The sequence below is a fragment of the Sphaerodactylus townsendi genome, linkage group LG03 (genome assembly GCF_021028975.2).
Source record: "Sphaerodactylus townsendi isolate TG3544 linkage group LG03, MPM_Stown_v2.3, whole genome shotgun sequence".
Taxonomy (NCBI): Eukaryota; Metazoa; Chordata; class Lepidosauria; order Squamata; family Sphaerodactylidae; genus Sphaerodactylus; species Sphaerodactylus townsendi.
The window spans coordinates 70,731,259-70,756,461 of record NC_059427.1 but is presented as its reverse complement, the minus strand read 5'-3'; the positions used below and the strand labels follow the sequence as shown (position 1 = coordinate 70,756,461).

Below are 25,203 nucleotides of genomic sequence, written 5' to 3'. Positions count from 1 at the left end.
TCCAAAGCAGCATTCCATGAGGCATGGAATACCACGAAAAAAAGAAAAACCAACCAGCCAGCCGCCATTGTGTATTGCTTAAGTTCTTTGAGTATGCATGCAGGCTTTTGTATCCTCTCTAATTAATAATTCTATACCAATATAAAATGATGATTACACTTAATAGCTGTTGATCAAATGGCTTAATGGTTATAAAATCATGGATTCATACTGAACATGTCAAAAATATGGAAAATTTCTTTAAAAATACAAAAAGGGTATGCCTATTTTTCAGGCTCCACTAGATCAGTGCTCTGTGCCTAAAATGAGCTGTAAGGGATGCAGAACTTCATAACATAAAGTTATTTTTGATCAGAACAAGACTTCATTTAGTCGGTCACCCTTTTCCCATAGTGTTTAGCCAGGTGCTGATGGGAAGACACATGCAGGCCTGAGAGTATTGGCCATCTCACGTAAAAGCAATTGTTCATATTGACTCTGAACATGAAGGTGATGTTTATTTGCCATAACCTATGAATTAAAAGCTAGTGAGTAGCTGTTTTGATGACCTGGGGCTGTGAATTCCAATCATGTATTGCACAAAAAAGTACTTTCTTTTATGTGTCTAGAACCAACAATTTATCAGGTGACCCTGAGTTCCAGTAACAATAAAAGTCTTTCTTTGTTCCTTTCAAAATTGTATAAATAACTTGTCTACCTGTCATACTTTTTTCAAACATGAAGCAGGAAAAAACAGCTTTAGCCTTGCCTTATAACAGATGCAATCTAGTTCCTTGATAATTTTTGTTGCTTTTTCAAATATTGCTTCTAATTTTGTTTCTTTTTGGTATTTCAAATGAAAGTGTAGGGTAGATCTACATATGTCATTAAGATATTAGAAGTGTTATTTTCAGTACTTTTCCTAATAATTCCCAACACTATTTTTTACTAATCCAACATTTTGTTGATAGATTCATATAAAAGTTGGTGTGGGAGAAATTGTTAAGCCATCTTTTTAAATCTTGTTTAGGATGTTTTGCAGACTTGAATAGATTAGATCTTGCACTTTTGTTACTTTTTTTTAAGAAGGAAATTTATGACCTTCTGTTGAAAATATAAAACCAGTAGTTAATTCCTTTTGGAGTTAGAAAAATATTTCGTTATCAGGTCCCTTAAATATCCAAAGCATGGGAAAAAATGTAATAGCTACATTAACAAATGTGAAGATTTAAATAGATGAAGCAATATATTAAAAGTCAGTGGAAGCCAAATCAGGCAATATTACCTAGTGATTATGGGAATATTACCTAGGGATGATCAGTCCAGATTATCTTTCTCCTGTTACAGTCCTTATGTTTGATAGCTAAAATTGGTGTTATTTTTGTGAGCACCATCATGGCTGCCGTCTACTTTGAAAATAGTGAATACAAGAATCTGAATCTTCCATCTGAATTGATTGTATAAGGAGATAATTCAGATTGCTTGAAGAACCTTGAAATACAAATGTGATACATGTAGCTTCCAGCTATGTGTATTGTGATACACGCCATGTATGTGTACTGTGAGATTATGTAGATTGCTGCCTTCACGAATGCATTAATATTTCAGGTATCCATGTTGAGTTCTTCTGGGAATTATGGTGAAATGGGAATGCGCAAGTTTGCTTATTACACCTGTCGTATACTACCACCTCTTAAACTACCCAACATCAATTTCTTCTGTGGATCTTACTGTTAAAGAGCTCAGTAAAAAGTTTAGAGAAGAACATGCTGATGTATAGATTTCAAACTCAAAAGACATTATGAATAATACTGTCTTTATTTCTACAGTGGGAGCCAAGAAGAAAGGTTTGCTCCCGGGTGGAACAGGGACTATTCTCCTCCCCTTGATAGTCTTGCTCAAGAAAGACACTCTGGCAACTTCTCTGGCAGAGAATCACTTCCTTATGATATCCAGGGACCCCCAGGCATCCTCAATCCTCAGTTTGCCAACAGAGAGGAACCTTCTTTCAGCTATGGAGGGAGAGATGGACCACATAGTGACTTCAGAGGTGGGGAGGGCCACTTACAGGATTTTGGAGGCAGAGATTATCTATCTTCTGACTTCCAGAACAGAGATGATTCACATTTGGAGTTCAGAGGTAGGGTGCCACTCCTTCCAGACTTCAGAGGCAGGGATATGTATCAAGGAGATTTCCAGGACAGGGAAGGGCAGTCTATGGAATATAGTGGAGGAGAAGTTTCTTCCATGGATTATAGGAATAGGGATGCATACCATATGAATTACAGGGATAGAGAAACGCATACGATGCCCTACAGGGGCAGAGAAGATGCTCCGTCAGATTTTCGTGGCAGGGGACCATTTGATTTAGATTTGAGAAACAGAGATGGATGTCACTCACACTTCAGGACAAGAGAGATGCCTGAGCAGGATTATAGGGGCAGAGAGCAACCATACTCAGATTTTAGGAAAAGAGATATGCCTGACATGGATATGAGGGGTATGGGTACAGCTGACCTAGACTTCAGAAATAGGGATGCATCACATTCAAATTTCAGAAATAGACAAAAATCTCAGGCTGATCAAGATTTTAGGGGAAGGGATGTCCCACCTACTCTGGATTTCACAGACAGAGAGACGCCTGCTGCAGACCCTGATGGTGTAGACTACCAGCAGAGTCAGCCTACGATACCTGTAACAGATAGGGAAGGCAAGATTGAAGAGGCTGTACATGTTATTAGGAAAAGGTCTTCCTTAGCTCCAAAAGAGAAGTTTTCACATTCAGAACCAAGGACTGGAGGAGAAGTATCGCAAGAACAGAATCTCAAGACTGAGTCTTCACAAGAGCTCCAAAGTAGCTGTGGTCCTCTTCCTGTTCTTCAGGACCAAGATAATCCACCTCAAGCCTTTGCTAGCAATCAGGAGCTTTCTACAGATGAGCAGAAAACACCGGAAACCTCTGTGCTTGTACCAAAGGAGAAAGGTGACTTGGATTTCCTTGGAAGACAGGATACAGACTATAGGGGCATTGAGTATCGAGATGTAGATCATCGGCTGCCAGGAAGTCAACTCTTTGACTATGAACATGGCAAGGCTTTTGCAGAAGGAAAATCTGGCAAAGATTCTCAGCCAGATCTTCAGGTATGGGAGATATCTCTAAGCATGCATGCTCAATCGTTTGGCCAGGTTGTGTCATTTTTGTTTAGCAGTTTTGTATCCTAGTTTTCTATACATTAATTGCACTCTCCCCAACTAGTTAACATATTCCAAAGATGTTCTATTGTTTCATTTCCTAGTTTTTCTTGAACTGTATAGCTCTGTTTTGTTTCCTGGAAATCAAAATTATTTGACTAGTTTATATGTGATTTTGTGTTTGAACTTCTCTAGAACTGAAGAACTGGGAGTTTAGAATGCGGTCCTAAATCATATTATAACATTTCAAGGGAATAGATCATCTTTAAATCATTGTGTTTGAATTACTGTTCTTACTTGGTTTCTCAATTGCCTGAATAAAAGTTCTCTTTAATTTGTATCTCAAGGACCAGGATTACAGGCTCTCTGCCAAAGACATTAAACCAAGCAAGCTGATTCGCCTAGGAGGAGTTCCTGAAACTGCCACAAAAGACGATGTAAGTGATTGGTAAACTTCTGACATTCCTCTAACTTGTCTACAAGCCTATTATGTGATATTCTGTACAGACATTTTTTCTATGTCTTCACTTCATTATAGTTATATTTTCTTTTTGTGTAGCCATGTGCTAGCAATCCAGTTCTAAGTATCTGCTTTTCTGTATCAGCCTTTCTTTGTCAACAAAGCATTGTGTTCTTTTGCCAATTTTAATATCTCTTACCCAAAATACTTTCTGTTAGGATTGTGGTACATATTCATGACTCCTCTTTCAGAGACAGTGAATCAAGTGCCATTTACATTCTGCATATTTTATACTAGAACTTGCTAGTTGTAGTCACAGAAGTTTTGAACTGATTTGGCTAGGAGCACAGTAGGATTGCTAGCTTGCTGACCTCTGTCTCACCAAAAGAAAAAAAAACCAGAATTGTAACTTCATTCCCCACATGCTGGACTGTCATTGTTTTAGAATGCTCCATTTGGGTCCTAGTGCCAACTAACAGAATTAGGCAGGGTCTAGGATCCAAACGGGACATTCTAAAACAAAGACGGTCCAGCATGTGGCGAACAAAGTTACCATTTGTTTTTTTCTTTTGGTGAGACAGAGTACAGTAGTGTCACATGTCAATTACTTTAAATTTATGCGGTGCCCAATAATTTGCATTTACTTTGCAACTGGAAAAGATGAACTTCATTTTAATAACAATGCCCTTGTAGTTCTTTTTAAAGCTGTGGCATCAAAATATCAACTTAGATTAAGGATTCAGTCTTGCTGGTTGTTAGGATTTCTGAAACAGGATTTGGTGTCACAGCAAAGCATTCTAGTTATGTCTAACTTTCGTCAGACTATTCAAGTGCAGTAATAGTTGTTAATAGATGAGTCTTAGATTTTTGACACCACTTTAGACTTAAACAGATGCAAATGTATCTGCAGTGTATTTAAAGCAACATGTGTAAGCATGGGAAAAACCCACAAAGTTGTGTATGTTTCAGTTTTGTTTAAATATGGCGCTTCGATCATGCAGCTGAAAGTCTGGAATCTCCAGAATCCATGTATTAGTTTTTGCTTCCCATTTTTATTCATGCAGCAAGCAGGTCATGTTAATTTTTGCATTATGGGAAAGAAAAATGGTCAGGTCTCCTTTGTATTTTCATGTGGAAGCATTACTAAATGTGTTGTAGATTTTGATACTTACCCTGATCTGGTTTGTTTCTGTAGATTCTCGGTGCTTTCCAGGCATGTGATGGGACACCAGTGAAGAACCTGCGCCTGAAAGATTATACTACAGGTGAGAATTTTTGCAATATTTTGGTCAGGCAATTTTACATCAAATACTCTAAAAGTTTAAATCAGGACTTGGATCTGCTGGGATGTTTCCATGAGAGAAGGATTTTTACCTACAGAACACAACTTTCTCACATCCCCCTTCCTGCTGCTGCTCAAAATGACACTGAGATGCTGTTTCTACCCTCAGAATAGCATGTTAGGGCATTTTGGGCTTCAGGGAAATGGGGTGAGGCAAAAAAGTTGTGCTTTCTGGACAGAAATTTGTCCATCTATGAAAACACTTCGGCATAATGTTCTCTTGTAATTGTGCCTTTCTCACATCTACTACTAAGAATTAAACACTTTTTGGGTTATCTCTGCCCTTTTGTGTCCTCCAGAATTGATGAGTTCGTGCAGAGGCTTGGTGATCAGCCACCTATACTATTTCTACATTAGCCATGAGGTTAGGTTTCCATAAAAGGAAACATCTAGGCTACTCTAAGCAGCCTTTCCAGAGCTGACAGTGGTTTGTTTCCACTTTCATTGGGCATTATTTTGCCTCAGCCATGAGACAGTTGCTATTTAATGATGTTTCGTGGCACCTCTCAACAGGTGGCATTGGTTTTCAGCAACATCAGCTGCTGATAACTAAGGCCATTTATACATGCAGCACTTTCCTCATGGCTGTTTGCTTCACCGTGGGTTTTTCCCATGGTTTTTGTTTAAACAGGATTCTCCTCCCAGGTGATCCGATTGCCCGCCCTAGCATCCTTGTTCTGTCCATGCAACCTCCAGTTGGACACGTTGCTTGCTTCTTTTTTTGCGGGGGAGGGGAGCATCTTTGACCTAGTGTTAATTAGTTAAACCATGTAAGTTTCAGGTCAGTTTCATGGATCTATTGCTCAAGCTATGAACCTTCAGCATGAATTTTTTTTAAAGCCCTTTCGATCTTTCTGAAGAGGTGCCCAGAAGAGTGGGAGGCATTGCTGCTGTGTGGGTGGGTAAGCTGGGAGGAGCAAGAAAACCTGAAGGAAGTGAAATGCATGTTGATTCCCTTTGCTCTGCTTGTGAAAGGAGAGGAAAAGCGATTTCAGAGGTTTCAGAAACCATGGAGATTCTTTGATATGAGGTGCGGTGAGTTTGGGAGAGGGAGAAATGTGTGTGTTTCTGGTAATCCAACCTGAAGGGACTGAACACTCAATGCAGAAGAGACCACAAGTACATAAATGGCCTAAATGTAAAGTGGAGGTCAATTGAAAACTTTCTGTATTTTTGTGGTCCTCAGATTTCTGTATTGGGTGGCATTTTTCATTTCAGAGGATGGCTAGTTTTTTTTGTCTTTAAGTTGTCCTGACTGATATGCAGATGAATTTGTGTGAGGGAATACTTGGCAGATTTCCTGTGCACAGGAGCTAATGCCTAGCAAAGTTAATGGTATGAAATACAGAAGTGTAAAGATGTCGCTTTTACAGGGGAGATGTGCAGGGGAAAGTAGAGGGGGGTGTTTGATGGAGGCTTAATTCTGAATAGAGTTGTGCCACAATGGTGCAGTGTGATACAGAAGGTATTATCTTTTTTTCTTGAGTGCAGGTACACATTAATGAGTTACTGGTCAGTCAAAATGCAACCATAGTTCAAAAGGACCATTACAACCAGTAGAAAAATAGATTTACCTTTTCAAATTACATTGCAAATCCATATTAACCTGGTGTATGCCTGTTACTCTTTAGTGGGTTGAATCCAAAGAGTTCTTTGTGCAGACTGTATGCCCACTGGGACTGCGGACTTCTGTTTTTGCTAGCAGTTCCTTGGGCTGCACTGGTTGGTGTTCCATATGGCTTCTCAACTTCAGGAGCACTCCTCAGGAAATATGAGGGTTTTGGTGGTATAGGCACAGAGCACAGCATAACTCTTTGTATCCTAGCCAGTATATTAAAATATGAGGAGGGCCTTACATTCAAATTCATATGCATAGTTAAGTTTATTTCCCTCCAGTCCTATCATCTGTAAATCTAGTAAAGCAGCACTAAAGCCTATAGCAACCACCAGCATTTTTTGATTGGGGAATACAAAACTGTTGCGTATGTACAAGTCTCATCTGTAAATGTCTGGTTTTGAGCTGGACCTAAGTTGAAATACCATATCAATTTTTTGTAATTTAGAAGAAAAGTCAAGGTTTAATTGGCAGTGTAAGTTCTAGGAATGTCTATATTTTGAGGCTAGAGAATTTCATTTTTGACCATATTAGCATTTATTTTAAGATTCATGTCTAAAATTTTATTGAATTATTAAATGAACTTAAACTATTTGAATAACTACATCTTCAGGCAACATGAAATTTACTGGCATTCCAAGCAACTGAAAACAGGGTGAGGTGTGTTACAATTACAATTTTGGTTTTGTGTTGATGATTGAGAAGCTTCAGGCTCCTGAGGGGGGAGAGTGGAGCTGTGCTTGTGCTGGCTTGCTGAATGGGAGTGGGAAAATCAAAAGGAAACTTCCAGTTCAGGGAAACTCATGTGGAAGCATCCAGATGGAAGGTCTAAGAAGTGGAACTAGAGGAAACAGATGAGATGAAGAAGTAAAGTTGGTAGAGTAAAACAGTAATGCCTTACTAGGGCCATTTTATACAAACAATCCTACACACATTTAACTTACTGAGTGTACACATACTGGAACCATTGTATGTTTAATTTGCTAAGTGTACATTTCCTGGGGTGCCACAGAAAATCTTGGACTGAATCCATTGGAAAATTTCTGCTGATGTGTATGTTGATTTTTGTTAATTGCCCCCATACTGTTTTTGGGGGTTCCCTGTTGCCCAGGGGCAGTATTTCTGGAGGCATTTTGGACTGTTGCAGGAGGGAGCAACAGAAAAGTCCCACTTCACTGTTAGAAATTCAACAGGGATTCATCACAGCATGCAACTCCTTGGTTTGTCAGTGAATTGATATACAGTGAATTACATAGACAAAAGACAGACATGTGAAATTGCTCACAAGAAGATTTTCAGAATTTGTGTACGCAAGTGATTTCCATACAGGAAAACTGTAACATATGAATAGATGTTTGTATTACTCTTAAAATTTAAGCTGGTTAAAATGTATACCCGTCCTGACCCAAGTCAGAGGTTGGTAGAAGCTGTTCCTTATTAAATTGGAAGGGTTTGTTGGCACTTTCTGGTTTTACCCAGGATTTGTTACTGTGCTCAAACAACTGATGAGCATCTCATGAGCTTGCTTTAGTCCAAGGCAGTTATTAATGGTAAAGTAAATAGAGTGGCAAACTAATACTTCAACAGTAGTGGCAAAAGCTTAGACCTGTTTTCCTAACTAGAGAACAGTAGCAGAAGGAGAAGAAGAGATAAAGGCAAATAGATTGAATGATGATTGAAAATAATACATTAACTGTAGTTCATTACCTTTAGGGATGTGTGGGGAATAAGATTTGTTTTCTTTGAAGAGGCACTATATTTTGTTTGATGAAACAAGTCTTTCATTCAACCCTTTGTTAAATGAAATAGACACCAATGAGTATTTCATTCGTGTATGCATGTGTGATAAAGTATGTTCCTTTAGTCCTTCATTTTATTTATGATGGAAACTTTTTTAATTACCTTGCCTACCTCACATTAATTTCTCACAGCAAATAGTTGAATGTGGTTATCTCAAGAGTTCAAATGCATGATGGTCTCTACCCCGTTTCCCCGAAAATAAGACATTCCCTGAAAATAAGATCTAGTAGAGGTTTTGCTGAAGTGCTAAATATAAAGCATCCCCTGAAAGTAAGACGCAGCAAAGTTTTTGTTTGGAAGCATGCCCGTCGAACAGAACACCAGAGCATGCAACTGTGGAGTGGAAAAATAAGACATCCCCTGAAAATAAGACATAGCTTGTTTATTTATGTATTACTGTTATTCACTGTTTTATGAGTTTTAAGTTATTTTATGGGATGGAGCCTATGTATTTATATTTTGTATGACCGCTCCTGTTTGATGTTTAGATAATGTTGTTCACCGCCCGGAGCCCTCTGGGGATCGGGTAGTATATAAATCGAATAAATAAATAAATAAATAAATTAATTAAAATAGCGCATCTTGGGGAGCAAAAATTAATATAAGACACTGTCTTATTTTTGGGGAAACACGGTAATACCATCCTTCTTTTGACAAATTTGCTGCCTGATGAGAACATGGTATCTAGGTTTATCACACACTGAGCCTCTTCAGATATCAACACTACGTGGCTTCCCTCAGTTGGTAATTGTATGTCTCTGCGTGATGAAAATAAAACAGTGTATCTGAATCTGCTTACTGTCTTTGACCATATGAAGTGCATCATTTTTCCCCTTGTTAGTGTGAGCATACTCATTTTACCTAATCTCATCTCATCTGCATATAATGCTTATCTGTTTTTTATATATAATCCTTCTTGCCAGTATTTCCATGTACTCAGGCAGCCTAGGTCAGGAAACAAGATGTCTGGATGAGCTAAAAGGGTTTGCCCTGGTGCTGGCTATTATATTAAAGTGTATTATAAATTTATATGATACCATCCTTTAATCTATGGTTAGAAGAAGAAGAGTTTGGAATTTACACCCTGCCTTTCTCTTATATAAGGAGACTCAATATGGCTTACAACTCCTTTCCCTTCCTCTTCCCACAACAGACACCTTGTGGGGGAGGTGGGGCTGAGAGAGTTCTGAATGAATTGTGTCTGGACCAAGGTCACTCAGCAAGAATGTGTAGGAGTGGGGAAACAAATCCAGTTCACCAGATAAGACTGCGACATCCATATTCTCCAAATTAGAGTCTGCCTGTTCTTAACGACTGCACCATGCTGGTTAGAATGTCCCTTCCATTAATTCTTCCATGTGCATTGTCATGCTTTTAGTCTGCTGTAGATCCACATATATTATTTGGCAATATGAATCGCCTGTACAAATTGGCCCCCATCAGTTGTGAACAAGGTAAGCTTTATCCAGAGTCCTAACAAAACACAGGGATTTTTTTTGTATGTTTCCCTTCAGGAGTGACTCAGTAGTCTTATATGAATCCACAGAGAGTGCTACAGTGTGGCTGCATGTATTTTGGTATTTTCTTGTTTGATTTGGGATTCTTTTATGATTTATCACTTTACGTGCACTGTTTTTAATAAAGCAGAACTTTATATGCTAGCGAGGGTCTGGTCTTTTTCCTTCCCCTTGTGTGATTGTAATCTGTGATATTGCACGGTTAGGGAGAAAAGCTGCCTGCTTTTCAAGTATTTTGTAGCGATTACACAGATGATTGACAGTTCCTGGAGACAGTGGCTGGGCAGGTTTTAGTACCCATTCTGCCATTTTTTTGTGTGTGAGTGAATATGAATTTTAACAATAAAATGAAATTATGCTTATTTATAATATACTGCTTTGCAGAAGCAAATCTAGTTGATTTCTCTTGTATTCTGAATGTGAATGTACTTTCCTTTCTTTATAAAGTGATCGTATTAGTCTGGTTTTCTTAATGATACCTATTCTTTCTGTCTTAAAGAACATACTGGGGTGTGTATCATCTCTTAACAGATGAGACTAGTGTTAACTGATCCTCAGTACTCTTTTTAACTAGAAATAGTTTGGAAGGTGCAGAGGAGCTTGCAGGTGGCATAGAGCAGTCTGATGCCTATCTTCCCAATCCCCATATGATTCCAGCAAAGGAGCCTCAGGTGGCTGTAGCTATAGCTCCATGCTTCTTTCATAATACTAGGACGCAGAGTCATCTGCTGAAGCTGAAGGGTGAAGAGAATCGAGCTTGCAGGTGGCATAGAGCAGTCTGATGCCTATCTTCCCAATCCCCATATGATTCCAGCAAAGGAGCCTCAGGTGGCTGTAGCTATAGCTCCATGCTTCTTTCATAATACTAGGATGCAGAGTCATCTGCTGAAGCTGAAGGGTGAGAGAATTGAAGCAGGAAGTATTTCTTCACACAGCTAAATTGTAAAACTCCCTGCCCCATGAAGTGGTGATGGCTGTCAACTAGACAGGCTTTCAGAGGGGAGTGGACATGTTCATGGAGGATAGGGCTAGCCATGGCAACTGGTCAAAGTGGATGCTAGTCATGATGCCTGCTTATTCCCTCCAGTATCAGAGAAACATGCCTATTGTACGAGGTGCTGTGGAACACAGGCAGGATCATGCTGCTATAGTTGTCTTGTTTGTGGGCTTCCTTTCTAAAGACACCTGGTTGTCCACTGGATGAATAGATTGCTAGAGTAGATGGGCTGTGGTCTGATCCAGCTTGGTTTTTCTTCTGTTTTTATGTTGTTACCCATATGTGCATTACACAAATGGGGCTGACTTGGTCATTACTAGTATGGATGGTATGGGTGTTGTTTCTCTGTGGATGGATTCCTTATTGTTTCAGTAATGTTTGGATAAAACATGACTGGTCCCATGGCAGTGACATTATTATTTCCCAAGTAGTTTGTCAGTCCCTGAACAGTATGGAATCCAGTTGCTGCAAAACAACTCACACTTTACTTGTAACAGATTAATTAGAATTTTGCTGAAGGGGGTGAGAACCATTGTGATGTAGTAGCTGGGCTTGGAGATGGGAATTATGGATTAAACTACCTGGTTTCCCATAAAATCCATGATTGACTTTCTGCAAATTGTTTTTAGTTTATTATGAAATTTTAAAAAGAGTGACACCTTCCTGTTTGGCCACAGGTAAGCCTTGACCAGTTTTGGCTCTCTGTATGATGTCCATAATGTTTAGGACTGCTCAAAACTTTTTTATGTTTCTGTTTAAAAAAAACAAAAAACACCGTCTTATGCTCAAATTGGTGGGATACTGTGCTCCATGGAGCACCTAGTGCTCTGTAAAGCATCTCCAACTTCTCCACAAAGATTTTGGAATGAATGTGACAAATGTAACAAAATGTGACTTTCAATGTGAAAAATTAAGTTTAGATCAAAATTTAAGCTATTTAGAATTTGAAAAATACTTAATACTTTTGCTGTATATATGTTAAATGATAAACAGCTTGTAAAATACAGTTAGATAAAAACAGCCAAGAATGCACATATATGCCTTTGGCATAAGGATGAAGATAGTGCTCTGTGACAAATTCTCTCCTCAAAAGTGCTTTGTGATATAACAGTTTGGGATGTCTGGTTTATGCAGTGTAAAATAGTGCAGATTTGCAGCACTTCTTCTGTGTAGCACTTCTTTACCTTCCTTCCATGAATTAGTGATTGCTGCTTACTATATTTTGTCATCATTGTGTTTTGTTACCATTGTTCCTATTTCAGAGGGGCCTTTATACATAATGAATGATTTAGGATTATTAGTTATATATGCCTAATCTACTCTACAACTTGAAATAAATTTTCAATCCAATACATGGAGATTTTATTAAATTTATTGGATCAGAACTGGTTCAATCATATATGTTTTGTGGCTTTCTTCAAGCCACTATTGTCTTCAAATGCCAATCTGTAAAGCATGAAAAATAATTTATTTTAACTTTAATGAGAGAGACAAGCAATTCAAACTGTTTTGCAGTCAAAGCTACTTCCAAGGGGCAACTTTGTTGGTTTACTGGACTGCAGTAGAATGAGGGAAGCAGAAAAGTTGCATTTTGCAAGCAGAGTTTCAGTTGTGGTTCATAATTCGGGCTGTCAGCCAGGATTAAGGCAGCAAGTTGCTCTGTATGTTTAAAGGAATGCCACTTCAAGCCTGGCACGCGAGCAATGGAATGTTGTTTGTTGGTATCTGTATCCTGTTGGGGGCCGGTATAAATTTTGCTAAGGGCTTGTATCGTCCTGTGGATAATCCTGAATTGGGATGTCAGCAATCTAGTCTGAAAATCTCTGCCTGGACACAAATCTCACCAGATAGCCTTAGAGAAGACAACTGTTCCCAGCCAAGCTTTTATTGGAGTTTGCTAGGATAAATGAAAACTGTGGTAAAATTTATAAAGGACCATACAAATTACTATGTTTATTTACTTCATTTATAGCCTTATATATACTTCATTTCTCACATTAAAGTTTGCAGCGAAAATAAAAATTTGAATTTACTAAATTAAGTGCAGCATCTCATCAGTCACTAGCTCTGGCTTTGTGTGAGATAAATAGATGAGAATTTGCTTTCATCTTGTCTCCGTACAGTCAAATTCTGACTCTGCTGTCTAAATAGATTGCATGACAAAGGCTGTAGATAATTTTATCATTGGTGGCTTGCCTCTTTATTAGAAGAAATGTTACTTATTTACTCACAAGCAAGTTTGCTTACCTGTTTCACAATATTTTATCTCTTGCCACCTGCTTTATAAGAATAAATGCAGCAAACATTTGCAGACTTCTTCCAGCTATTTCCAAAATCTAGCACTTAAGTTTCCAGTGCGTAGGATTTTCGTCGGATTAACTCTGGAAGACAGAGTTGTAAATCTGCTAAATTGATTACATCATGGTCACGCTTGGATATTCTTCCCTCTGCTGGAGCAATTTTTTTCTGAGGATGTTAAAAGATTGAAGCAAACAAATGTCTGCAGACTTGCATATTAAGGTGACTTGGGGATGCCAACAAAATGGCCTCCCTGTGTCGAACTCTTCCTAATCCTGTGAAATCAGAATATGTGTTAGATTTGCTGTACATTATTGGGAGAGGGGTAGAACTTGGCATGATGGTTCCATTTTTGGTATTATCTCCATGTTACCCAGAACATCAGCAAGTAGATGCTGGCTTTAAAAAAAATGGACACAGGCAGTGTCGTGATCAGGGGTCTGTTATTAAACTGGCTCTGAAAAGTCTTGTACTGAGGCTAATCTTATTATTCCATCTAGGACAGTGATGACGAACCTTTTCGAGACCGAGTGCCAAAATTGCAACCCAAAATCCACTTATTTATCGCAAAGTGCCAACACAGCAATTTAACCTGAATACTGAGGTCTTAGTTTAGAAAAAGCAGTAGTTGCTTGGCTCAGAATCACGTTATAGAGGAGTAAGCAAGAAAAGTAGTCAGTGGCTTTGCTTTGAATTAACCCGTACAACTCTTCCAATGAATTGTGAATCTAGAACATGAGGGTTTACACTCCAAAGCAAGCCCCATTGCCAGCAACTGAGCTTACTCCCAGGTAAAGGATCATGCTTTAGTTCTTCCCATGAAAATCAGTGGGGTTTAACAGCGCTTAATAGTGTTACCTACACTGCTTCCACAAAACTAGGTTTTAGGTTTAATGCTAATAATTGAACCTAGCAGCCCAGGCCAGCCTGGATGTGTGTGGGGGCACTCTGTTTGTGTGTGCCACAGGGAGGGCTCTGAGTGCCACTTCTGGCACCCATGCCATAGGTTCGCCACCACTGATCTGGGACACGAACTACATTCTTACATTTTGAAGGTTTTTGTGTGAGTGGAAATTTAAGGTATCTCAGAGCCTGAAACTTGTAACAATAGTTTACTTAGAAGCCATCATGATTATTCTGTCAGTATAATGCAGGATAGAAATTCTCAAAAAATGTTCTGGTTGGCTTTGTTTTGATATACATCCATGCAAATCAGTTCTTGCAGTTTTAGGCTTGGAAACTTTGAACAGTCTGTTTCTTCCTTAGAGGCATATCTTCCCCTGAGTAATCTTTGATTTTTACTTTCCTGATTTTGAATCCTTGATAATTTTGAGGTAAGGCCATTTTTACGTGCCCCTCTGATTAGTTTGACAGATGGGCGCATCCCTTCTTGAAATACCTTTCACTACTACCAAGGATGACTCTGTACTTACTATTCAGATGGCTTTAGGAAGAGGGACCCCAGAATACACGAAAGCAATGCTTGCTTGTCCTCCAGTGCACTTCTTTTGAAGGGAAAGAATAATGGTATTCTTAGGATATTCTTTATGTGTTCAAGAATTGTACTAAGATCAGTATATAATTTAAATTTTTTAAAAAATTCTTGATCTTATTCTTTGCTTGAAATGAAAAAAAATCACACTAACACTATTCTGAACTAAGAAAGCATTTTGTCTTCATGAAACTACTCAAAGATTACTTATGAAAACAAATTATATGTTTTTTGACTTGGACATTATACTTTTAAAACTACATTTAGGTTCAAAGTGGTTAGTATCTCCTTAATATTTAGGCGAATGAGCCCACTATGCTACTATTCGTCTCTTTGATGGAAACCCACATTGCTTATTTTTTATTCAAAAGAAGAAAAGGGAATGGTTTTGGGACCAAGTTCTGCCTAACCAAAACTTGAGTTTGAGAGCACCTATTACTGCTTTTTGTTTACATTTCTTTTGTGGGGAGCATAGGGTGGTGGTATCTGGGGAAGGGGAATCGGGTACTGAAAATGTGGCTTTCTGGCACTAACGCAACTCCCGTCTGTATTTAAATGCTGTCCCCAGGTTACGACTATGGCTATATCTGCGTGGAGTTTTCCCTCTTGGAAGAGGCCATCGCCTGCATGGAAGCCAACCAGGTTGCTTTACACTTCGGTCGAAAATGCTTCTAGAAGAATATTTTTTGTGGGGAGGGTGGATACCTGGTGGATGTTTTTTTAAAAAAACCAGTTCGGAGGAAGGCTTTTTCCTTTCTAGTATATACGAGGCAGCTCAAATATTAGTGTTTCTCAGAAAACTAGAGAGGCATTAGAATGCTCTACTGAAATAGCTTATTTTTCTATTCTCCCTTCTGTAGTTGTGCACGTCTTGCAGACTAGATAGTTACAGAAATATTATACTAGGTGGTTATAAAAAAAGGTTCCCTGTTCTGGTAGGTGTCCTTGTGAGTTTGTGTATATTGTGGATTTCAGGTGACGAGAGCAAAGCTGCTAACCTCAGACATTTCCTTTTCTTGACTCTTACCAGTAAATGAAAACCTCAGCCAAATAGTGCCATACTTGAATATGCACACACAGAAAGCTTTTCTGTATTTCTGGGTTAGACCATTAATATGCAGCTCTCGGGGCACTTCCGCACATGTAAAATAATGCACTTTCAATACAATTTGTAGCTGGATTTTACTGTGCGAAATAGCAGAATCCACTAGCAAACAATTGTGAAAGTGGATTGAAAATGCATCATTCTGCATGTGCGGAAGTGCCCCCAGTGAAGAATCTTGTTTGCATGTATCATTTGTCCACATGCTTTTGTCTGGTGGGTATTTATGGGGGCTCATTGTTGCTTTCCTTTTGTACGCATATTGTCCTTATGCAATGTGGAGCTGCATACGAGAGGTCTGGCCTGTCATAGGTGTACCTGGTTAATCTGAACATCTTCAAAAAAATTTTAGAAGGGGAAAGCTGCTCATATAAACTCCAGATTAAAGAGAGAGATTAGGAAAGTTTTTATATTGAATTGTGTAAGTAAATGTGATTTTTCACTTAATTTGTGACTGTGTTATTTCAGAAATTAAGTCCAGTATCTTCCTCAAATTTTTAGAATAATCCACATGCTTAATCACATGGTCCACAGTTAACTCATGCACTTTTGTCTCCTATCATGAGTCAATCCTTTATATATAGTGCTCTGACTTTCACTTTTTGGTTAGGGGCCTCTCTTATTGTAGTATGTTCATAACAGCAGGAATGCTGTACTCTTCAGGAGTACTAACCAGTTAATTCTGCATGAGCAATTTTATTCTCATCCATGTGAGAAGTAAAATCGAAAACCTACATAAATCTTTTTGGAAAATATGGCCACCAGCTATGATATAAATCAGCTCTTAATTTCTTGCAACTTTAATATCAATTAGGTAATAGACACATATCTTAATTGAGGCTGGAATAAGAGATTAGATCAGCCTTTTGAAATGTGTGGCTGTTTGCTCGATTATATTTTGTTTTTGTTGAATCTGTAGATTATAACCTTCCCTTCAAAAAACTGCAATTGTTTCTCTGTTTTTATTTTTTAAAAATGATCCACTGAATATTTTATTCTGTTACCTTACTTAACAATGATAAAACTGAACTGATTTATTTGAACAGTTCTTCTATAAAGCCAGCCCCAATTATCCTACAGAAGACAACCCCAAAAGAAGTTCATGTCTGGGAAACATCGCTTTCTTGACTTTTTGAATTGTTCTGTTAGTGGTGTGCTCAGCTTCTATTGGGGGAATCATACCCATTGAAATAGTTATTATTTGTCATCTGTGTATCTTGCCTTTCTAGAGATTTGATAAAGGCATTTAACAATAAAGTATAAAGGAAATTCAGCCAGCCTTTATTTCCAGTAACTGAGTAGCACGAATTACAACCCACAGTTTCTGGTCCAGTGCTTTAGAAATCTGAGTTAGTTTGAACAATTGCATTTGTTTATATGTGATGCAAACCATTGAAGTTGTTATTTAAGACACACAATTATTAGCTCACTCATCAGAAGGTGGTGCAGTTTGGCTCAGGGCTGCTGTTTAACTCTGGGAAGTATTTTGCTCTGGGAAATATTTTGCTAATTTGGGATTCAAGATTTGTGTTAGAATGACTAATATTAGCTGTTCAAGTAAAAATATGAGCTGTTTTCCCCTTTAAAATTGTTTTGCAGTAGATCATTATGTGCTGTCAGTTAGCTTTTAAAATGCCTGTTCTTCCAGCACTGGCAGACATAATTTTTGGAACATACTAAGAGTCCCTTTCTTTCATCCATGTACCATTCGGTTTGTTATGTGTTGGATATTTCCTGACGCAGATTGACCAGATTCACCCTTTGTCAGTTCAGTGACTATATTTGTGTGTGTGTATTCTAGTGTTCTTGAGTAGAGTTTTTCCTCAGTGTACTGTGAATAAAGAAATTCTAACCCTCTGATACTCAACATTATGTTGGAAGAATACCTATTACACCATCCTACTGCCAGCTTGTATAATAATCAAAATAGATGATTTTTTTAAAAAAAATTGCACATGCACAATGGAAGGGTGTTCAGATACAGAAATGACTGGCAACATTGGCTGTGTCAGCTGTGGAGCAGGACCTAATAATAGTGAAATTCCACAGTCAAGCTTGCCCTTAATATTGGAACCACATTGAAAATTGATGCTCTAGTACTGAGATGTAGAATCACCATTTAAGGCAGGATGGAGGAATGAGCAAAGTGAACTGTATAGTTGTTTATGCCTTTCTGAGCCTTTGAGCACGATTGTGTGTTGCTGTTTTTAAGTTTTGGTACCATGCCTAGTTGTTAGAAGCTTGTTGTCAGTTGTTCATCATTGAATTTTGAAATGAGATTGCTCTTCACTGTTAGTAGGGTTGGTATTGTTCAGGGAGATGCTGTCTTTTTACTGGAAAGAGGTGCAGAAGGTAACTTAATGATGACATATGACTTTTCCTCCTAGTGTGGTTCTCCTTCATACCCTAAGCTGAATGATACTTACTCCCCATCATTCTTTTAGCCTTAATGCTAGGCATTTGTGTACTCCCCCCCCCCCCCAGGAAGGAATTAATAGACATTTCATCTGAATATAAAATTGGTACAATTGACATTACTATCTCTTTATGTGTGAATTCAGTTCTCTTGCAAGATAATTGCATTTTAGGAAACAGTGGATAGATTAAGAACGTATTAATTATGAAAATCTTGGGGCACTAAGTAATTTCACTTGAATAATCAGATGGAAGCATAAAATGAAACATAAATTAGGTATTTCATTTTGTGTGCAAGATTGATTGGATTCTGTAGTTGGCATAATTTGTGGAAAATGCTCATGGAGGTGAATTTTCCCTATTTACTTCTTCTAAGCAATTCTCTCTGCCTCCCAACATGGCATTGCCAGAGATCACTGGCCGTGGGAAGTTGCAAAGAGGATTGGAAACTGTGTGAAACTTATCATTTTGCTTTCACTAGTGCTGCAGAGCAAACTTCCCATTGAAGCATTCTTTGGTCTGAGATGACAGTCTGAAGAATTAACTTTTTTCAGGTTGTACATGTACATCAGAGAACTTTTAGTGAAGAATGGTGGACCAATGTAAGAGGTGTTCTTTCCTCTACCAGTGAGGTCTCTTTTGTGGTTGCTTGCCAAATCATGTAGGACAATTTCTCTACATGTTATCTGCTCTGTCAATGCTGTAGGGAGGTGTTTTTTAAAATGTTTTCCTAGAGCTTTGTGGTACTTTCATGCATCTCCTGTGATTTCATGGCTGTTCTCCACTCCTTGTCAAATCTGCTTTTACACAAAGTTTGGGAGAAGATTGTAGTAAAGGCTGTATGGCTGCCTTTTTCTGTGACACCATCTCTACAGTAGTAATTTTACTCCCTTGCCCCCTCAGGAGGACTTTTTAAGTTTTTTAAAAAATCTGCCCTACAATATTTTTATATAGCTACATCATTGTATTTTAAATGTTGGAAGCTGCTCTGTGCCCACAAGGGGAAGGGTAGCATATAAATATAATAATAATTGTAACCAAATGTGTAACAGGTTCTCAACTTTCCTTTAAAAATAGATCAAGTCTCTATTCCCTTTGTTGCAGAGATATAAGAGAGGCACATCTCTGCAATTGAAAGGACTGAAGACTTGCTTGAAAAGTTAAAGTTGGGAATTCAGAGAACCTTCTACACCTGTTATAGCACTATAACTATATTCTAATACAGATGGAAAGAGAACTAACTTGTGGGCAGGTCGGGGGGTGGTCACTGCTGTGAGACCATCACCAGGGAACTGCAGAGTGACCTGCCTTGCCAATGCCATATTGCTGCTGCTTGTTATCAACAACTGTACCAGTAATGGGGAGCCACACAAGCCTGTCTCCATGTGGGTGACAGTTTTGACTGACAACAACATTGAATAATCTGACATTTCCTGTGGGGGGGGGATAAGTTTATGGGAGCGAATGCAGGATTCTCATTCATAAGGCAAAGTGTGGCTGCAGTTCCAACTTAGCTCATCACCATTCTTAACCCTGCCTAGTATCTTTTAGTGCAGAGGTATACCCAAGAATATTTTCCCCTCCTTCCCTAGAAAATACGACTTTTGTGCCTATCTGAAGATAATGCTTGCATGTGAATTTAGGTTGGCATCCATGGGATTGATGTGGAACAGGAGAGTGTCGTACTTATTATGCACAAGGAGCCAGAATTTTGGAATGTATTTTGTTTTTCAAGTACCATTTGATACCAAGGATCTTGTTTCGAAAACACGTGAATAAAATCCTTTTCTTTGCCACTGGTTTACTGTAAAGAGCTGTATTTTAAAAATGATTTTCCAGAGCTTATTTGCATACGTTACATGCAAGTGACAATACTTTGCAATCTGTATAAGATATCTTGTTATTGCAAGTTGGATCCTGTAATCTATGAATGGAGATTTTTCTCACAGAAGACAACTTTCCTACCTCTCATCCCACTGTGGTCCCGTACTTAAAGTGCTACCGCTAGGATTCAGAGGACACTCAGGATCAGTACTGATATAATGTGGGAGTCAGCAATGGGAGTGGGGAATTGGTGAAAATCATGCACTTCACATTAGGAGAAGTTCCCCACTGCCAATGAAAATACATGGTAGAAGGCAAGCGAGTGTGAGTTGAGGAGGAGTTTGTGTATGTGGAATTGAAGAACTTGCATTTTAGAGCAAGATTCCATAAAAGGATGCCTCCAGCCAATGTGGGAAAGTGAAAACTTCTGCACAGGGCTGGAGGGAGACTATTTGGCTGCTTCATTTAAACCCTAAGATCCCAATTGGAGCCTTAAAGAGTGACTTTGTAATTCTCTTCTCCTGTATTTCGTTCTTCGAACAACTCAATGAGGAAGGTTAGGCTGAGAGTTTGGGTCAAGGTCCAGCTTCCATGGCAGAGGGGGATTTGAACTCGGGCCTCTTAATTCTTCATCAGACACCCCAATCACTACATCATGCTGGCTCTTTACATTCCTATTTATCTAGGCTCTTAAATAGTTTTATGGTGGAATATCAGAAACTGAAATGTTTTAGTATGTCTTGTATGCTTTCTCTATGTTTTGTGGAAAGAAAATGTCTGATGTCGTCGGACTACAGTAGTGCATATTTTTCTGTGAGTTGGATCATGCCTTCCTCAAGTGGAAGGACGCTACTTACTGCTACTCACTGCATGAATGGTGTTTACTAATGTTATCTTTCCCACTTCAGACCCACACATTTGGCTCAGTCGTTCAGAAATTATGAGAGTTTTGTTCTGATTTTTGAGCATAAGGATTTGTGTTTTTCTAGTGATTGTAATAGAAATCTTATTAAAATTAGGAGATACACTGAACTGTGAAATGTTTTATAGAGCAGGAAATTGGTAGAAGGTGTCTTCTGAAGAGTTTTTATCGAAAAAAGGGGGTAGTGATGTTTAGAACACATTTTAACTATACGCACCTTCTGTTTGACTTCTCACTAAATTGAACCATAGCTTTACAAGTTTAAACTTAACTGCTCATTTGCCAATATATTAACCTCTCCTTGTTTGTGTGGTACAAAGAGTTAAATACCTGAGAGATAGATATGGTTCAAGAAAATTTGATAAGGGCTACTGAAAGACTGATGAGAGGTTTGAGGATTTTTTTAAAAAAACTTTGTCTTTTGCGGTCTTCTGTGATTTGTGTAAATATTTTGATGCTGACAATTGTATCCTATGGCTGCAAAGATATTACTTGATATTTCAAAGACTTTGGTTAAGCAAGTTATAAGAATAGTTGTTTCCATCTCTTTTCTGTAGTTATCGCCACTGTTCTGTGTTTTTTTTAACACAACCTCACATTTTATTTTAGAAGCATACTAAGAAATTGTATTAAAAAAGGCATTCCTTCCTGAAGCTTTTAATCTAGCTAGAGAAATCTTCTAATGGGCTGGATCCCATAGTTTGTCAGTGGATAGGCCATGGGTCTTTACAGTTTGCCCCTCCTCCAGTAGCCAATTTTGACCCTGGAAAGGTTTGTTCTGGGATCCCAGGATCCATGTGGAGTGACATCCCTGCAGATCAAGAGGTGGCAGAGGGCACAGGGAACAAAATTGCTTTGTTCTGCCTCTTGCATAGCCCCATGACTCATGTGAGTTGGTCTGTAGAGGTCTAGTCAGCTCAGGAATCAGTGTTCACGGGATGAGAAAGGAGTGCTGGGGGAGGGGAATGAGGGAAATCTTTTCCTCATGAATTGTTGGATCTAATCCTCTATTGCGTCCGTCTGCCTTTTTAAGAGGAATAGTGCTGTACTCACAGGGACCAAGAGAGCAAAACAATTTTAGGGTTGTCAAAGGCTTTCACAGCTGGATTCAACTGGTTGTTGTGGGTTTTCCGGGCTGTGTGGCCGTGGTTTGGTAGATCTTGTTCCTAATGTTTCGCCTGCATCTGTGGCTGGCATCCTCAGAGGTGTATCACAGAGAGAAGTCTGTTACACACTGTGTCCAGTGGACCTCTCTCTGTGATACACCTCTGAAGATGCCAGCCATACCGTAGATGCAGGTGAAACATTTGGGACAAGATCTACCAGACCACGGTCACACAGCCCGGAAAACCCACCACAACCAGTTTTAGGCTTCTTTTCTGTCACTACAGTCGTCTCTCCCACATCACAACTTTCTACATTGCAGTTTGACTGATCATGGTTCTTCTTCCAGCTTCAAGCCCATCATGTCACCTGTGGCGCTCCCCCTTTCCCTCCTGCTGTCCGGGCTGACAAACCGTCCCGCCATCCCTAACCGAGGTGATGTTCTCCTCGTCAATGGCCCCGGTCTTTGGGGCTCGCACTGTCAGTTGCCGAAACCATAGGGTGGCCGCCAAGGGGGGGGGGAGAGCCCTCCTCCCCCTGCCTGAGGCGTGCTCTACACGTGGCTGGGGTCTGCCGCCCCTCGGGTGAGGGGGCGTCTGTCCCCTTGACCAACCTCCCTTTCCTCCCCCGTGCCCTTTCGCTCCGCGGTGTCTCCTCCGCTCTCTCTCCCTCTTCTCTCCCACGCTCCTCTGTTCTCTCGTCTCCCGCCTTCTTCCTCTTCCCCGCTCCCTCTCTCCGTTCTCCTGTCCACCTCTCTGCTCTCCTTCTCTCTCTCTCTCTGCTCTTTTCCCACGCTCGCGTTTTCCACTCCCGGCCCTCGCAACTCCCTCCCTCGACCCGTTGCGACCAGCCTCGCCCTTCTGTCGGCTCGGCCCTTATCTAGCCTTCCCCCCGTTCTTGGGGGCGTTCCCGGCCTGGCCGTCTGTCCTCGGTGGCTTCCCCGGCCGCAGCTGCGTTGCGTCCCTGCCAGCCGCTGACGGCCCGACGAGCCGCAGCTGCGCTGCTCCGCGGCCGTCTTCCGACCGGCCCGCAACCTCGCCGGCGCTTTCGTCGTCGGGCCAGCCGCTGCCGGGTCCTGCCACCGGCCCGTCGTCAGCCCCGCCTCCCAGCTGGGCGAGTCCGGGGCGAGCCGTCGCGGCGACCCCCGGACATCACCCAACACAACTCTGGAGCTGCGTGTACCTGGAGGCCTGGGGCGGGGTAGAGGCTGAGGGAGCAGCAGAAAGCCAGCCCCAATGCAGGCAGTCAAGGCAGGCGGGCCACCAGCAGCTGGGGAGGCAGTGGCATGGCCACGAGGGGAGCCTGGGATATTCCCGCGGCAGCGCTTCGGCCCGCCATGGCCACCAGGGGAGGAAGCGCAGTTGGGTTTTACAGTTTTCCACATTGTGTGGCGTGCCACTCCCCTAATTCCCACTATGTGGGAGGGATGACTGTATAACAAAAAGTGTAAGATGGATTCTGTTTTATCCATCCATCCATCCATCCATCCATCCATCCATCCATCCATCCATCCATCCATCCATCCATCCATCCATCCATCCATCCATCCATCCATCCATCCATCCATCCATCCATCCATCCATCCATCCATCCATCCATCCATCCATCCATCCATCCATCCATCCATCCATCCATCCATCCATCCATCCATCCATCCATCCATCCATCCATCCATCCATCCATCCATCCATCCATCCATCCATCCATCCATCCATCCATCCATCCATCCATCCATCCATCTATTGTTTTCCTCTTTTCAGCATCATGTGCACTAGTTATTTGGCCGTACAACTTTTTTCTTATTGCCTCGGTATCTGTTCCCACTGCTTTTCCAAGCCTACAGAGGTGTAGAATGCTAACCACTTTCCTATTGAGACCCACATCGGGTGGTTAATATGACCACTTTGGTTATGTTCAGAGCCAATGGCGTAATCCTCACCCACTGGGGAAATGGCAGTTTTCTAATGTATCGACGTGTTGAGAAATAGTTGCAGAAATCAGTGAAAGATCATTAAGCCTGTAGTAGTTTAAAGCTTTTCCTTGCATGTACTTAGAACATTATCAAGACCTTCCTATTTTCAGTGTGCTTTCCATGGTTTAACTGAGAGGTATTGTATGTTTTATGCCAACCACTGGTTCTTAAGCACTGATATTTGATTTTACTTGTAATCTCCCCTAAAGGTGTTTTTTTTTTGGGGGGGGGGGGGATAAAAAGAGATTTTAAAAACGAATTTAAAAAAAATCTTGCTGTGTTCAGAGTTTCATAAGCTCTCCTTTGGGCAAATTAAGTGTTCATAGCATAACAGTGGTGAGATGCATTTTTTTATGTCCTATACTGCTGATTCATTCTTTCTTTCTGGTAAGCAAGTTAAGAACTTTTTCCTTTACTGGTCAGGTCTAGCTTGGCTTTCAGGTGAAATTACTTGTGGGGCTGGCAGAGTAAAATGTTGGAGCTCCCCATGTGAGCCTGTTCTCAAGTTGAACTTTTCAGGAAAGCCCCTCAATCGAAGCCATAATATCAGTTGGAGAAATGCAGCAGCTCTTTGGTAATGGACTCAGCACTTCAGGATATAAGTTCAGTGAAGCCTGTTCAGCTGTGCAGACTTTTAAAAATAATTACGTGAAAATTTTTAAACAAGGAATGTAGTGATATTTTTTTGACATTTAAATTAATTTGAGATGATTTGAAATTCTGACTTTATTATCTTTTTGTTGTTTTGGGTTTACGGAGAGCCATGGGATACCTTTTAAAGCTGTATACTCTTTGGATTGATAGATAAAACTTTGCGAAAATAGGGAAAAAGTTGTGCAAAGTGTCTTTAATGTACCTGTTTATTACGTTAGTAACAGGTGATAAAAGTTGCAGATTTTTAGCTTGCTTGGAGATAGTTGCAAAGGCGGTATTATTTCCTCCTTTGCAGCCATCCTCGAGCTTTGGAGAATAGATGCTTTGTGGCACCCAAGGACATTTGGAAAGGTGCAGTGTTTCCAAATGGAGGTAGAACAAGGAGGAGGAAACTGTGGAACCAGCAGAGAAAAGGGTAGGAATTAGCAGGGAAAGGAGTCTCCTTTTTGCAGCCAGCTTTGAAGACTTACCCGTGGCTACTTGGGCAGTCCTTGAGTCTTTCTGACCCTTGAAGGAAG

At 40.1% G+C, this 25,203-nt stretch overlaps 1 protein-coding gene across 2 annotated transcripts in view; it reads left to right on the top strand.

The window, feature by feature from the left end:
• RBM6 (RNA binding motif protein 6) overlaps nucleotides 1-25,203 on the top strand; it is an 80,900-nt gene that overhangs the window by 7,542 nt on the left and 48,155 nt on the right. For both annotated transcript variants that reach the window (XM_048491571.1, XM_048491570.1), the window contains exons 3-6: nucleotides 1,809-3,120; nucleotides 3,519-3,608; nucleotides 4,827-4,896; nucleotides 15,261-15,334. In XM_048491571.1, the coding sequence (XP_048347528.1) occupies nucleotides 1,809-3,120; nucleotides 3,519-3,608; nucleotides 4,827-4,896; nucleotides 15,261-15,334 (1,546 nt within the window). The remainder of the gene's footprint in view (nucleotides 1-1,808; nucleotides 3,121-3,518; nucleotides 3,609-4,826; nucleotides 4,897-15,260; nucleotides 15,335-25,203) is intronic.